This window comes from Microcebus murinus, chromosome 13, assembly GCF_040939455.1.
Source record: "Microcebus murinus isolate Inina chromosome 13, M.murinus_Inina_mat1.0, whole genome shotgun sequence".
Classification (NCBI taxonomy): Eukaryota; Metazoa; Chordata; class Mammalia; order Primates; family Cheirogaleidae; genus Microcebus; species Microcebus murinus.
Window position 1 is genome coordinate 8,076,788 of NC_134116.1, and position 16,791 is coordinate 8,093,578.

The 16,791-nt window shown below is 44.0% G+C and overlaps 1 protein-coding gene across 1 annotated transcript in view; it reads left to right on the forward strand.

Moving 5' to 3' along the window:
- Positions 1-16,791, forward strand: part of COL4A1 (collagen type IV alpha 1 chain) — a 142,937-nt gene that overhangs the window by 56,285 nt on the left and 69,861 nt on the right. Inside the window, exon 2 of the mRNA XM_012751870.2 lies at positions 1,076-1,135. Coding sequence (XP_012607324.1) covers positions 1,076-1,135 — 60 coding nt within the window. The remainder of the gene's footprint in view (positions 1-1,075; positions 1,136-16,791) is intronic.

The following is a 16,791-nucleotide window of genomic DNA, read 5'->3' on the forward strand; positions in this document are numbered from 1 at the left end:
ATCATCTGAAGCAGAATATGGGTATAAATTCTATTTCAGACTTAAAGCAGAGCCTCTAATAAGGCTTTTTGACTAAATTATTCATATCATACCCCTCTACATTTTGTTCACAATACCTGTGTTTATCATGGTTTAAAATTTGGATTCTTTTAAGGAAATTGCAGAGGTGTGCATGTACCGTCATATCTGTTAATGTGTTGGCAGTTTCACATAATGGAAGTTGAACTTGGGTTCTAATTTCAATCTTGCCCTAGCATGTTATATGAAACCTTGTAATTCAGATTCCACATCTGTCAAATGGGGATAGTGATACTATCTTGAAACAATTGTTATGATCGTTCAATAAGATGATGGCTATTTGTGGCGCCTGGTAGGCATTTGACACGTGCTAGTTCCCTTCCTCTACAGCTTTTATCACATGGTTGGACTCTTTTTCTTGCATTTTTATAACTAATTTTTATGTTAGAAATGAGCTACAAGAACATCATGTTGTTGAAGTTTCTTTAACTGAACATTCAAGCTTTAATTGAGCTCAAAATGCAGTTCCTTAATATTTGGGCTTAAAAATCAGCTCATTCATTTATTCTCTTTCGACACAAAATTTTGTGTGCCGTCATGTCCCTCGGAATGTGAGGGATGAAACGTGGACTATGCCTTCCAAGCCCTCAGCCTCTGTGCTCTTGGGTCTGGAGCTTCCCTATCAGAAGCAGGATCTTTCCATAGCCTTGCAAATGTGAGTGGTGTCCTGTTAGAATAATCCCTGGGTGATGCCATTTCGAACAGAAATCAACAAGGGACAAAAAATACATAGGTGGCATCCTTCACTTTTTGGACTAAGCATTGCTTTGATAGTTCTACTCAAGGGCTGTCATCTTGTCTGTTTAGGCGAGAGAAATGCACCCAAGGAGCTGTGCACAACAGCCCCACTCACACAAATCCACATAAGATCGCACTCGGAATGATAGGGCAGGACGCTTCCCCTAAATAGAGAAGATGCCCAAATCATACTAATTTAGATATTGACTTCAATGTGAAAGTGTTCTTGTAATTAAAAGGTGTTTTCTCTTACTTCCAGGGTGGTTGTGCTGGCTCTGGCTGTGGAAAATGTGACTGCCATGGAGTGAAGGGACAAAAGGTGAGTTGCTGACATTTAGATGACAACAATTCCTTTTGAATTGCCATAACCATGGAAATCATTAGAAACTAATGCATTAAAAATAACCGAATAATCAGCAATTCAGATTAAAGCCTGTTTTAATAATTTCCCCAGAGCAATACAAATGAAGCAAAACCAGGCTAGCATTATTTTTGAGTAATAATATTATTATAATAGCTATTCTCCAAAGATTATAATAAGAAGTGGCAAACAATATAGAAAAAGGGATTTGGTTTAATTTCCTTTTTTGACTCTAGAAGGAACAAGTGTATTGGCAGGAAATTTGTTGACTCAAGCATGCTTTTTGGAATTCATGTATAAGAACTAAATTTAGTATTTTTCTGGAAAACGAAAAAAGTTTCTATTCAACTTGAAGGCCTTCTATTCAAATTAGTATTTTTATGCAATTGTCTTTATCCATCACATACTTGTCTAGATTTATTTATAAAAACAGTATTTATCATTTCCCACATGTAAAGTTATATTTTCTTCTAAACAAGCTCTGCTCCTCCTTCTCATTTAAGAGCCACACATCTAGACCAAGGTAATCATCTCTGGAAGGCGAGTTGTATCTGTGCATCTCAGTTGGCTTAAGATGGGGTGCCTGTCTGGGTTTTAGCCACAGCTCAGTGCAGCATCTGGATGCTGTCTGGAGTCTCCGTGGAAGCCAGGTATGGCGGTGCAGAAACCTCGCCAGGAGCCGCCTGGTGAGCCCGGCGCTGGGCCCTGAGAGTGGGTGTGCTGGCCAGGGCACGGCTGTCTCCAGGGGGCTGCAGGTGTCCTGCAGGCCTGTGCGTGAGTTCTTGCTCTCTCCACAGCATGCCAAAGCTTCACAGGGTCATAGACTCACCCTTTGGAAATTCAGCAAATTCTACTTTACAGAAAATTCTTTTCAGCTATTTGCTGAAATACCAACATTATTATTTTAAAAAATATGCCCGACAGTTGGTGGCACTAGTATTACCTCCAGGTAATTAACTCCAGGTAGTTTTTAAATGAATGAAGTATGTGAAAGCAGTTCTTTCACTAGCATCTATAATTTGTGCTCTGTTTGTTCTCTTACTTGGGAATTTTTTCTAGCTGGTTCCAGTGTGCATTTTTAAGAAGTATTTTAAAGTAGAGGCAAGTGTTTCTCATAGTGCAAAGACTTTTTTTTTTTTTAATTTAACTTGAGTTATACATACGAGCACACTGCACTAATAAGGAAATCCTTAAATCTATAAAAAATAGAACTTTGGGGTGTCAGCAAACAGGGAATTAAGGCCTACATCACTTACTCTGTTTTCCTTGTAACGCTGCAAGTGTCAGGGTTTGGAGAGGGCCGCCGAGTTGGCATTTTCACCAGGAGAGCAGGGCCTGTTCCAGCAACTTGCTCATTTTATGCAGCCGGTGGACCTGGAGGGACCCCTCCCTGGCTCTGATGCCTGTCAGATTTTCTTATTGTGTACACAGCGGTAAGCACATTTATGTTTTCTTAGCCTAATTCATATTAGTTTTTACTGAAAAAACCACCCATCAAAATATGACAAGGTAGAGTTATCCAGCTATAACTTTCCCAGTGTTTTTGGCTGATGTCTTCATAACCTGATGGGTGCTAGTCAGGGAGTCGAACCACTTCCATTCAGAGTTGAGTACGCATCTGCAGAGGAGTGGGCACGCGGCAGGATGAAGTACCTCATCAGCGAAGGAAAAGGGCTTTAAGTGTTTTATTTCAAACTGTCCATTGAGGACCCTTGCTGTGAGTGGCACACAGCACTGTGTTTGTCAGGACACAGGAGCCTGCCCGGGGGCCTGCCTTCTGCTCTGGACAGGAAGGTCTAGGCAGACACCTGTGCAGGTAGAAGCTATGTCATTAGTTTGTGCTGCTTTCTTTCTCATGATGAGGTTTCATGCCAGGCTCCCATGGTGGGTGATCAACTTACACCTTGAATTCGGGAATCACCAGAGCTCCCACTGGGACTGGGATGGAAGATTGGGCTTCTGCTCATACCTTTGGCAAAGCCTCAGCCAGGCTCCCCAGCAGGGAACTCAGGCCGCAGGACTACAGCACCGCCATGTTTGTCCTTGGCCTGCTCCTGCCCCCCCACACTGGGTCTTCTCCTTGGCTGGCTTTGGATTTCTTCATTTATTATTCCATAAAAAGTATGTAAAATACTGGCAAGCTATAGGTTAAACCATTCTGAATTTGTGCTATAAAAGACTACATTATTGAATGGATTTAGAAGGCCTTTTGAAATCTAGGGCAATAGCTGTATGGTTTAGTTATATCATTTTAACAAAGAGAAGATCTACTTTGCTCATGTTGAACATAAACATTTCAGGTCCTGTGGCGCACACAGCAATGACAAGGGCAAAGAGTCCTTCCTCCCATCGACAGAGGAAATTTTAAACTTCCACTTATTGTCTTGGAAGTATTGTTAAAATAATCAGTTTAATGATGTGAAGTGCCTGGAGCTTAATTGAGCTAGGGTTTCAGATCTCGTCCCATTTCTCTCATCCCAAAGTCAGCTAGCGGAGAAATTTATACTAGGACGGCACCTCCGGAAGGAAATTTGGTCCTCCTCCACCACCACCTCTACCCACGCCCGGAGCCTTAGAGTTCTAGACATGCTAATCAAGTGCAAAAGCAGAATGAATGAAGGACTTAAAATCAAAGACTGCAGATCTGCCAGTTTAAATCATACATCTACTTTTGAGTTACAAATGAATGCCTTTGATTCTCATACAAGTTATTTTGCTATTTTCAAATGTCTACAAAGTAAATTAATTTTGCTTTGTTGTTTTAAAAAATTAGATAGTAAGAGACACATAGCTCAGAGAGAGAGAGAGAGTTAAAGTTACCTGACTGGGACACAGTGTCACAGCCTTAGAAATTTGGAAATCATTGTTTCTGAGGCATGTTTTTTCCACATCTCTTTGAGGAATGCTTTGATAATATAACTTACAACCCACCGATACCCTCAATGGAAATTGGAACATCTCCAGTATAAATCTCTTTTGGCTGTTTTGCTTTCCATGGAGATGTGATTAATGGAAAGAATGTCTTATATTCTATAGATATTATTACAAATAAATTTATTTATAATACTTATAAGTAAATTTTAATTGCTGGTTTTATAATTTCATAGTTATCAAGTAATCATAATACTAGGTAGTTCTGAATTCAAAGTTAAATTCATCAGGCTTTTAATGGATTTCAGTCTTTGCTGAATTGTTTATTTTCCCATTAGCCTGGAATGGCCACTTATATCTTCAGATGTTTTCTCTTAGGTAATTGGTTTGGCTTTGCACACGGTGGCTTTGTGTTCCTCCAGAGACTATAGCAGTGTGGGAATGTGATCTACTTAAACTGATCATCAGGCTTTTGAACGATTGCCTACTTAGCAATAGCCAAAACTTAAGCTCTTCTTTTGCCTGATAATCTGATTTTCTCAACTATTTAAGATAGTAGGAAAGGCAACACATTCCCAGAAGTTAGTGCTATGTGCTTGGAAATTAATCATTTGTATTTTGCTAAAATAGAGTTTGCACAAGAAGTCTTACCATGATGCCCACATTTATATAAAGCCCTCACCGTATTCTATGACAATGCAGTGTCCAAAAAAAAAAAAAGGGAACTTAAACTAGAGATGTAAGACTATGCACATGAGGTAAATAACAAGTCGAGAGTACATTATCCAATTCTAGGAGAAGCAGTAGAGAAGACAAATGCTACAGTTGTTCCAATAAGGGAGTGTTTCCTGGGGCCTGGGGCCATAAAGTAAAGGGACAACTTCCTGGACGAAGGACAATGCAGGCCTGCTACATCCTCGCCGACTCACCAGACTTGCCTGGATGTATAGGTTCATCTGTCACATGTGTGTGTAAAGGGACATTAATTTATCATAGCTGCGTTAATCAGAGCAAACAGCCCTGGTGGCCAGCTGATAAATGCTATCCTAGAAAAGTTTTGATGGTTTCTATTAATAAAACAGTGGTTCTTGAAAGGGACATTGCCAAGCAGCAGTCTTGGGAGCACAGAGAGTCTTGATTAAGCAGGATTCTAGGATTTCTAATGAACAATGACAACTGCGTGGGTATCTCGTATCTTCTTCGAATACTGTAACCCTGCTGATACCCAGATCCTTGGCAACGTGTAGAGAGAAAGCACATTATCCTGTTATTACTAATTAGACTGCCTATAAATCACAGCTCCTGTCCACACGTTGGGGCTGCACAGCAATAATGTACTCATTGGATAGAACAGTCCCAGATTGCTTTCAAAGCAGAGAACTTTGAAAATAGCGCTGCTGTCTGTCTGTCTAAAATGTGTACCTTATCTGATATGGAAGGGTTGGAGGAGTCTGTGGCCAATCTGGAAGTGATTTTGTTTCTGGCCCTGGAAATCTGGGAAGAATTTAATGTCATGTTGTGGGCTGAGTTTGTACAGGATACGCTTTTCTCTTATTATGTGAATGGTCTGTAGCTTTACCAGCCGTTTAACACCCATAGATATTTGACGCAATCACTGGGTATCCACGTCAGACCTCCACATGACCCTATGTCTCTGCATCTTAACATTAGATTATAGCTGCTGCTCATACACAGCAGATCTTGGCTGGGACAGGAAAATCTGGCTTATGAGTGTCAGAGCAAGAAAGAGATAGCAGCTGCTATGTATGGAGGAGTCTACCTTGAATCAGGCACGGGGCGGGAAGGTTTTTGTGCTGATTATTGTAATACCTGCTTTACAACTGAGGAAACCAACAAGTGTTGGGTTTCTTGACTTTGGTGCTGTTGACATTTTGAGCAGGCTGATTTTGTCGTGGAGCTGTCCTGTGCATTGCAGGAGATGGAGCAGCGCCCTGGCCAGTAGCATCCACTGCCCAGTTGGGGCATAAACAGTGTCTCCAGATATTGCTGAATGTCTCCTGGCAGGTGGTTGGGGGGATGCAGAATCACTCTGGATCGAGAGCCACTGAACTAATCCAATCTTTTATAGCTGACAGAAGGAAACTAACAGAATTCAAGCACGAATCTAATTCTGTTTCTTCAGATAAGCAGATCCTAATCTGAGAGAGTCAGGCCAGTTGAACACATGGTTGAGAATATCCTACAGTCTTGAGCAAGCTCCTGTTTCCTTAAAACTGAATCCTGGTATATATACTGTTCCTCTGGCAACTTGCCAAGGAAAGCAAGCCTTCCAAAGCCTTTTTCTAAATGGATAGTGATGGAAAGGACTGTGGGAGGACCGGGAAGAAATGAATTTATTCCTCTGGGGCCGTGGGCAGACCTCCCAGTTCCTGTTCTAAGCAGTCAAGTTGGCTCTCCCGTCTGCTTAAACAAATAGCCCACAGGAAGCCCCCTTGTCTGTGGCCTGGAGCAGGTCAGACGGTTGTCTGCCCATGTCTGAGCGTGTCTCCCAACCTGAGACAGACAGGTGGGGGAGCTCAGCCCAGCATGCCAAGCGTGGCAAGTACACTATCCCCCTTGGGGAGTCCTTATTCCATGCATCGTTGAGAATGTAACCGCTAAGGGGAAGGCATCGTGAAGCAAGGGTGTTTCAGGCCGGTGTCAAGGGATGTGAGTCCTGCACACAGTGAGGTTTGGGTCTCTCCTTGCCCCTTCCTTTGGGAAATCCTGGCATGTGCTCCATCCTACGGGAAGCCCATCACTCTGTTAAACGTTGCTGATCTCATTACTGCTGGGCACGGCTCCTTGATGCCCCCGGGAGGCGAATAGGGCCGTGATTCTCACGTGTGCTGGACACACGTCGAAGACCATGGCTACCCACTTGCGCCTCAGCCTCTCCACATCTGGGAAGACCTTCCACTTAGACCGTAGTGGGATTGCCTCTGTCCATCTTTAGAAATGTGATGAATTAATCAACACGTGTTTTTCAGTTGTTTGCTAGGCTCTTTTAGAGATACAAACCAAGCATTTTTAGTGTCTTTCTCTCAAGGACATGCAAATAAGAAAAAAAAATATTATCTTCAAGGAATGCTGTAAGTCTAATCGTATCTAAATACATGAAGAAAGGCTAAATTTCTAATCATTTGAATTATATATGCCATTTTGCATTGATTATTTTCCATTAGCTGTTATTGCCAGAGAGAGACATTGCAATGCCTACTTGATTAGGAGGTTAGGCATTAGCTTGCATGTCTTGCATGTAGCACATCATATATAACATTGTAGTCATTTTGGTGCTATATTGCAATAATCAAAATACATTATAATCAAACATTACTTTTAAGGTAAATGATCTCACTTTATCCTAAGATCATAAATTATATGGAAATTAAATGTTAGGTGAAATTCATTTTTGAGACCGGGACTATATTGGTATTTTTTGAGAATTCAATAATCTTCAATTTATAAATGTATTTATCTTATTGGTCTTTCTTTTAATTTACATATGGTTAGTCATAGAAAGAATTTTAGCCATGATTTCATTATGAAATGAAAACATACAAGAATATAGTGCTTCATATGTTATACTTTATATATGAACTATTTTCTTTTCCTTACTATTCCGAGTATCTATGTAGAATAAGATTTTTAAGAATTATTAAGGAATAAGATTATCTTTCTATTATTTAATACAATACTGAAATTTTCTTTCTCATAAATTAAAATATATTAATCATTATTTTAAATGTTAAGGGTGTCACACTTCTTCCTAGATATTAAATTCCTTTTTCAAGCAAGTAATCTTAAGTATTTTTGTGTAGGCTCTTTGAAACTTTGGATAAGTTAACCAACTTGCACCGATAACAATGAATCATTAATGATAACAATAATTTATATATTAGGCACCTGTTATGTGAGAAGCACTGTGCCAGATTTGAATTGGTGAGAATTTTTAAATCTAATATATTTTAAAAAATTCCATTTTCATACTTTAAAGATGTGAAATGTATAAAATCAAAGTGCACTAGAAAGTGCTGCTTAGTATAAAATATTAAAAGGCTTTTTAATAAACATAAGGTTTTTTTAAGTTAGTGCATCAAGCATGTTTGAAATTACTGCTAACATTGTTGAGACTGATAAAATATCTGTGTTCATAAGTGTTTTGAACATTCCTGAGAGACAATAGTGTCTAGTTCAGATTTTCCCAAAATATGGTCCTCAGACCATCTCTAGGAGGTCAGTAGGTGTTTCAATGGGATGCAATGGGAAGGGAGTTGCTAGGATAAAGAGTTTGGGGAACATGGACTTACGGTGAAATGGGTATTTGTGGGTTTGTTTTGCAAGGGCATCTCAGAACCTTTAATGAGCTAGCATGCCATCGGAGCCCTCTGGGGGTGGATTGTGACACATGGTTCCCCACAGTTACCTGACCACAGGCCCTTTTTATTTCTCAAGCTAGGAAGAGGCTTAGGGGAAGAATGGTTTGTTGAATCAAAGCCGTGAGTGCAGTGTGAGCATCACCATCTACAGCTGAGTGCGTTTTAAGTCGTTTTGCCCAAGGTTTCCTCTGACCTGCAAACTTCCCAGTGTGGCTAAAAGGAGCGAATGAAAACTGTTGTGCATAAACGTACTTAAGACATCTGAAATGCCAAATATGTGTGCATGTACCTGTAAGTAGTAGCTGTATTTTGAAGTCATGATAAACATGGCTCAGTTCTAAACAGACTTACGGGCATAAAGATACAGATGTGGACCATCTAGCTGAGAATTCTCACTTCACAGATGAAGCCTGGAGGTCCAAAGAGATGGACTTGTTCCACTGTGACTGAAGTGCTCCCAGGACCTCAATTGAAGAGATGTTAGGATGTTTTGAGACTCAGGGCAGGATCATTAGGCAGAGTGTTTGTAGTTCTTGGATTCTTTTGGTGGAGGAAGAGTGAGATAGACTCAGTTGGGAGTGATCATCCAATTTCTAGTCAATGTTGTGATTTTGTCAGCCGTTTCTGGAGTCATCATCCCTTAAGATACAACAGAAACCAACTCCCTGCCTTCGGCTCCCGACCTTCCCTCATGCCTCTGCTGCTTTTCCTGATGTACCTACAAGCGCAGCCCAAACCCCCCCCTCCCCCAGCCAGCTCTTCTTGGTCTACTTGAGTGGTCGTAGGGTTAGTACATACTCTTTCCTTTTCCGAGTTTTGTCTGCTGTCTTGTGGTGCCAAGATTTTTTCCAGATGTTCCCTATTTCCTATTTCCACATACTGCACATGAATCACCATCTGGCAGAGCAGTCGTGAGAGTCAGTGTGGCTTCCCACAGTCACCTACTTTTGTCCCTTGGAATAGTTCTTTGGAAACAATAGATTTTAAAAAAATATGCCTGAAACCAAGAATAAAATATCAATAATATGCCATAGGGAAGCTACTAAAAATGAATTCTCCCCAAATGGGTTTGTCTTACTCTGCACACAAGGCCCACCTGTCCATGTCTCTCTTAGGCTTGGGACATTGCTGAACTACACATTGTCCCCTGCCCTGCAAGGGATGGGGGTTACAGCTCTTCAGTTTCCAGCTCACCTTCCCGGTTCTTTCCATTAGTAAAAGCTGCCCCTTTGTCATGTGCTTCTGGGACCTGCTAAAGCTGCGATAGGTGATCATCATGAAATCTACTGATTCTGATGTGCAGCTGTATGTGAAACTTACCTCATCCAGTACAGCTGCAAAAACAGTGAGTTGAGTTTGTTTCCATGCTCAGAAGGAGTAGTAGAAAATGAAGCATCTTGAACAGAGTATGATGTCCTGTGACTTTTAAGGCCCAGAGTACTTTATGTGAGTACATGCTGTCACTGGTGTGGCCAAGCACTGGCAGTCTTTGTCCTGACTATTTATGGGAAAAATTATTTTTTGTATTATAATATCCTGATAAACATTGGCTGGTAGGAAAACAGCTTTCTTTTTGAAGGAGCAAAATGAGAGTATATGTTTTAATTCATTCCAGATCAAAGACTTAACATAAAACAAACCGTGACAATGAAAAGTGTGCAATGGATTTTCCTCCTGTTTGGTGGTAGAAGAATATTATGAACATGCAAATGTGTTTCTAGACAGCACGTAATGATGCTGGGTAGTTATGGAGTGAGGGTGTGGGGCACTGCACTCTCAGAAATGATACTAGCAGGACCTCCGTCCTTGTGAAGTGGTTTAGCACAATGTGCAATTAAACAAAGGAAGAATTAGTCAGAGTTAATGAGCAAACCAGATGACTGTGGGGAAGTGGTGCCCCTTTTGTTTTGTTTCTCCCCTTTGGCAAATCCATTAATAATGGTGAGAGTATACTAGAACGCCTTATCCACCCAGCGGCCCAGCCTGCCTACTTGGGGAACCTCACAGTTTCATAAAAGTAGAATGCTATCTGGCCCCAAATCCAATCAACTGTAGGTTTCTTCACATCACCTCAGAATCTGACGTGAGAAGCTAACAATGATTCTCGTCTAATCTCTAAAATGCTGCAGTGAAATCCTCCCTGGTTTGAAGTCCCTCGGCGGGTTTCTCCCTCCTTAGATCTCTCCACAAATGGAGGAGGGATGCTTTTGCTGAAGAACGGCAGACGTGGCTTCCAGGGCATCTGGCGGCATGCTTGAAGCAGCTGTCCCTGGAAGACTGGTGAGCAAAGGCGTCCGCCCACAGCAGGCCCAGGAACCACTTACGTGCGCATCCCCCCGGGCTCCTGCGGTGCAGCGGCAGGCAGGCTGGCAGGCGGGCTGGCAGGCGGGCTGGCAGGGCAGACGTGGCACAGATAACGCCCTGAGCCCTCCGGGCAGAGCAGGCTGGGGCTGAGAATGAATCCCCCGGGGGCCAAAATTGATCTGGGGGGAGCGACAGGTGAGCCCCTACAGCTCAGGCCCACACTCGGGGTGCGTTGTGAGTTACACCCCCTCACTTCATTTTCTGTTTTCTATAAGATCTATCCTGATTTGGGGTGGAAATTGTGACACTTTGGGAAACTGCCATGGACAACAACATGGACAACTGCCCCTCACCACTGTCTTCTCGCTTCCACGTACAAGACCCCAAAATGCTAACGGGCTGCCTTCGTGGATGTGAAGTTGTCTGTCGCACCACAGTTGTTTGTCTTTCTGCAAGGCCTTTGCCGGTCTCTTCTTGCTGATAAGGTCAATATTTCTGGGCGTGCGTGCGCGGTGCCTGCGAGGATCTTGTTCCAGGCTGGCTGCCTGCTCACCACGTGGGCTCTGGGACGCGGCAGCGTTTCTCCCGGTTCCCGGTGTTTTGTGAACACTGCCTCGTGAGTCACCTGGTGCTATGGAGTGGGTGGCAAGTGTGGACTCCCGATAAGGAGCCGGAGCACCGAGAGGCCGGGTCTGGCCTGAGTCCGGCCGGCGCTTGGCGAGGAGGAGCATGCCCACGGCCGCCCGACCACACACTGGAGCCCTGGGACGGGCCGCGCTGCCTTCCTTCCTGCCCTGGGGACGCGCCGTTCTTCCTGGAGAGGACGTTGACAGCGGCTGCAGCGTCTTGTCTGCCTTGGCACAGGCGGTGTGACTGACCAGGCCGGCACCCTGCAGTGTGGCTTGGGCACCAAGTGGAGGAGCACCCTGTGAGGGGTGTGAGAGGCGCAGGGTCTCCTGGGTGGCAGGTGCCCCGAGAGGAGCCGGCATGTTCCCCACTGCCACGCCCAGCCTCCCTCTCCTCTCCTCTTCCCACCGCAAGCTCCTGATCCTCTCCCGTGTTGATCTGCTTGGCCTTTTGTCTCTGCTCTCCTGCGTGTGGACATGCGTGCCCATACCTGCCCACCTGATACCTGCCCACCTGCGTGCCACACACCACACACCACATACACAAGCCACACACCACATACACACGCCACACAAGCCACACACCACATACACACGCCACACATGCCACACACCACATACACACACCACACAAGCCACACACCACATACACACACCACACATGCCACACACCACATACACACACCACACAAGCCACACACCACATACACACACCACACATGCCACACACCACATACACACACCACACAAGCCACACACCACATACACAAGCCACACACCACATACACACACCACACATGCCACACACCACATACACACACCACACAAGCCACACACCACATACACACGCCACACATGCCACACACCACATACACACACCACACAAGCCACACACCACATACACAAGCCACACACCACATACACACACCACACAAGCCACACACCACATACACACACCACACATGCTACATATACATACCACACTCTTCTCTTGGGGCACACACACCACATACCACATACCCTGCAGACACACTACATACACATGCCACACACTGCACTGCATACACACACCCCACATGCCACACACACACCACACAGCACATATACCACAAACACTATATATACACATCCCCAACACATATATGTACATACACATATACCACACACAAACATATGCATACACAAATCACATACCCACATTTCACATACGCCACACACAGATGCACATACATACACACACCACACACATAGATACACACATGCACAGATACCACACACATAGATACACACATGTACAGATACCACACACACAAACACCACATGCACCATATAGACACAGAAATGCACACACCACAAATGCACATGCCATGCACACACCACATGTACACACACATACAAACAGAAACAGTGCACATGTACACACACACGTACATGCAGAACACACATCACAGACGCACACTGCTTTCAAGACCCCCTTGCCCGCCTGCCCAGCGAGGTCTCGTCCTGCTCCTGCACGGGCGTTGGGGGTGCTGCTCTGGGCCCCCCGAGTGGCGATGCCGACTGGGCAGAGAGCTGGGGACCGCACAGGGTGGGGGTGGCCGCTGTGAAGCCGGGGACAGAAAGCCAGGCCGTGGTGCATCCATAGCAGGGCGAGCAGCACAAGAGGGACTCAGGGATGCTGGGATTTTTCATGGGGACAGGGGTTTGTTTCCTTCGTCTTAGCTCGGGCTGCTTTAAGAAAATACAGCACACCGGCAGCTTAAACAAGACAAACATGTTTCTTGCAGCTCTGGGGGCTGCAAGCCCAAGCCCAAGGCCCTGGCAGATCCGAGGTCTGGCGGGTGTGCTCCACACGGACGGTGCCTTCTCGCTGCACCCGCACCTGGGGGGCAGGGGCGCCTCTCTGGGTCTCTTCTCTTGGGGCGCTACCCCCATTCAGGAGCCTGGTCACCTCCCAAAGCCCCACCTCCTAACAGCGTCACCTTGGGGTTAGGAGTTCAACACAAACACTTGGACCACAACACTTCTACTTATACTGGCACGTGGGACGTGTCTCACACACGCTGGCCCGAGGGTGAAGATGGGTGGCAGTGTGTTTAGGTGTCCTTGTAACTGGTGTAGAATCCTCAATCTGAAAAGTTCTAGTCGTTCCAATCTAGGGCTGGAGATCTTTAAAAGCCCTTCCAAATCTAAATGTGTGCCTTTGCTACGATGCCAGAGGCACTTCAGCACTCTGCTGTGACTGGCCTTGCTAGAGTGAAGCGTCATTTTATCAAAAGGGACTTTTTGGTATGCAATAAATGTCAGAAATCTCCACTAATATGACACAAAGAAGGTCAGGCCCATAATGGGTTGTTAGTTACCAGTAGACATTTCCTCAGTTCAAATACTTTCTCACTGATGTGTTCTGAGAACAAGGGTGACAGTGAATCAGCAGTATTTAACCAGCATGCCTTCATCACTCCTTCCTCTTCACAGCTGCGGATGTAAAATTAAAGTTTCTCGAATCCCAAATACCATCTGGTTTTTCTCCCCTTTTTCTGTTCTGAAAAATCACATGATACCTGGATTGAAGCAGTCCCGGCTGGGAGAATGCATCACTGTGGTTTTTGATTTGCTTATCTGTTTAGTTCTCCATATTTTATTTCTAAAATCATTTTATTTGGGGATGGGAAGTGGACCCTAGTACTGGAAATAACTTTATTTAGATCTTGTCAGACTTTCTTAAACAACTTTCCTGATTACTGTCCCTGGTCTAGAGACACCGGATATCATTCTTTGATCTTACTATTGGGTAGGGACCAAGATTGTAATTTATGAACACAGGAGAGGGCATGGCGGTTTGTTTCCTTTCATATCTCACTTACTTGCCTTTAGAAAGTTGTATCCTGAATTCCAAGTATGTATCCTTCATATATTTAAAAATAAAGTTCCCCGACCTGAAGGCTCTCTAGGGACACATCCTTTCCAAGGCTCTCTGCCACGTGGAGGGACAGCAGAAGCCACTTGTGAAGTACAGTATGACCTAAAATAGGGTCTAGGTGGTGTACGTTTAAAACTTAACTCTGCATGCAAGCTACTCAGTGAGTGCAGTGCAGACTCTGATTGTAAAGGAATGTGCTTCACCCGGTGACAGATGAGAACATGCACAACGTCATCTTCCATCCTGGGCAATATTCTGTCCCTGCCATGGACGCCACGCCCCCGAGCTGCTTCCTGTGTTCCATCAGGTAATTCAGTATCAGTTTTGGGTGTGCAGGTGATTTTACTTCAGAAGCACACCGCTTGTCAGGACTGCAGATACCCGCACCGCTGTGCCGGCTGAGAGCCGTAAGGAGCGCCTGCATCCTCTGTCCTCTGCGAGCCACCTCTTCTTGTCCTCGGGCACCGCTCGCCCATCTGAGAAGACGAGCACAGCAGGCGTGGCCCTGCCCTGCAAGGGTGTGTCTAGAGGCCCTCAGGGACGGGGTGCTGGCACTCACCGCACAGCAGGACTCTGCAGCGCTGCTCTTAGGCCGGGCAGGGCTGTCTCCCTGTCCTTGCCATATGTGTCATTCCGAAGTTCTGGACCTAAACAACTGCAGTGGCTTTACCTGCCACGCCAAACAGCGGTGAGGCAGATGGTGCCTTTCCCTCTGCTTCTTCACCAAAGGAGCTGACGCTGCCTGTGGAGAGCCACGCTGCCTGGTGGGCCCTTTGGCTTGGAATTCTTGGCAGAGTTTAGAATTTTCACAAAGTTAGCAATTTTGTGTCTGGGAGATGGCGGAAGGCCATTTCAGGGTGCGTGACTGGTCAGCCTTCCCTTGCCAAAGAGAAATTGCCTCTGTTACTGTGTCAGAGACCTCAGGCCCTCAGAGTGGAAGCGAGGGCATGTCACGGCCAGGTGTGCCCTGGCCGGTCTCTGTAAGGCATCTTCTCTGTCTCTCTCTCCCTCTTTCTCTGTGTCTCTCTTTATCTCTGCATGTCTGTCTCTGTCTCTCTGCCTCCCACTGTCTTTCAGTCTCTGTCTCTCTGTCCCTGTCTATGTCTGTCTCCCTCTCTCAGTTTCTTTGTCTCTCTGTGTCTCTGTCTCTCTCTTTCTCTCTCTAACAGAAAACCCATACTTGGTTTTCTATCCTTTAATCAAATTTTTTTTAATTCAAACACCAAAATACATGGGAAAATGTCACATGTTTTTATATTCTACATTCTATATTCTAGTTTTATGAGAGAGGTAATAATTCATAATTTGCAAACTGTAATGCAATTTATCTGTTTTTGCATCTTAGTTCCTACCCAAAGAACTTAATATTTTAGTCTATTACCTTTAAGTATTTAAGGAAAAAATATAAAAAATTATACATTAACCTTTAAAACCTCTACAAAATAGTAAAAATGGCATTAAATAAGATTTTACTGATTTAAATTGTTAAATAATTGAGCCACACCCTGGATTAACATACATCCCCCCATTAGCTTTTGAAACAGGCTTGCCAATTTTGTGAACAACAAAGACGTGAAGAAAGTTTACCAGCTGAGGGAAGGCTATTTTTAAGTACTAAGAAGTAGCTATTTATTGTGTTATGCACAATTATTTTGTATTGATGCTGCAGTTATGTGCTTTTCTTATCTGTTCAGTTCAAAAAGGAAGATTTTGAGCAAAAACCAAACTCCGACATCTTACTTAATTTCTTTGAGTGACCTCTACATTATTTAAAGTTAATTAATGAAGTTTACTAAAAATAGGTTAAAATTCGTTTTTTTTATTAACTCAGATCCATCTGCCCACTGCTTTTTCAAACTAGTGAGGTTAAGCACATAGTGGGCTTTGTGAAATTCCAAGCCCTGCCGAGATTACATTGTATTATATGGACAAAATTGATTTGTCACGTTTCAACCTCCTTGGAACTGTTCTTATCTTTTAGATTCTGATTAATGGGGTATTGAAATTATTGCAACATCCTGGGGAAAATGTTATCAGTGATAAGATACAGCCAAGTAACTTGCTTGGGGGTAAGGAAGTAATTTGGGGCTATCAGGCCCATGTATGCTATCGGATATTTACGGCTAACAGCAGAGTCCTGGGAGTGTGGTGGCCTCACAGAGACCCAGGCTGGCCTGACAGAATCAACAGGGTGCCCTGGGCTGGAGAAGAATTAATTTCAGAAGTATTCGTTAAGGGAAAAACACAGCACTTTGTGCATAAGGTGAATGGGGGAGTGTCTCAAAAGTGTCATGTTTTAAAAATACCCAAGAAATTCTTGTTTTCTTATGTCAGATGTAGCCACAGGGACAGGAATGAGATGCTTCCTGGACCGTGACTGATGGGAACACTAACATCATGGAATTTTCTTCCTCTTTTCAAACATTCTGTGGTTTTATGGGAAGTGCAGCTGGCTCAATGGACATAGATATCATGAAAATAAATGCAAAAGATACATGTAAACATACATTT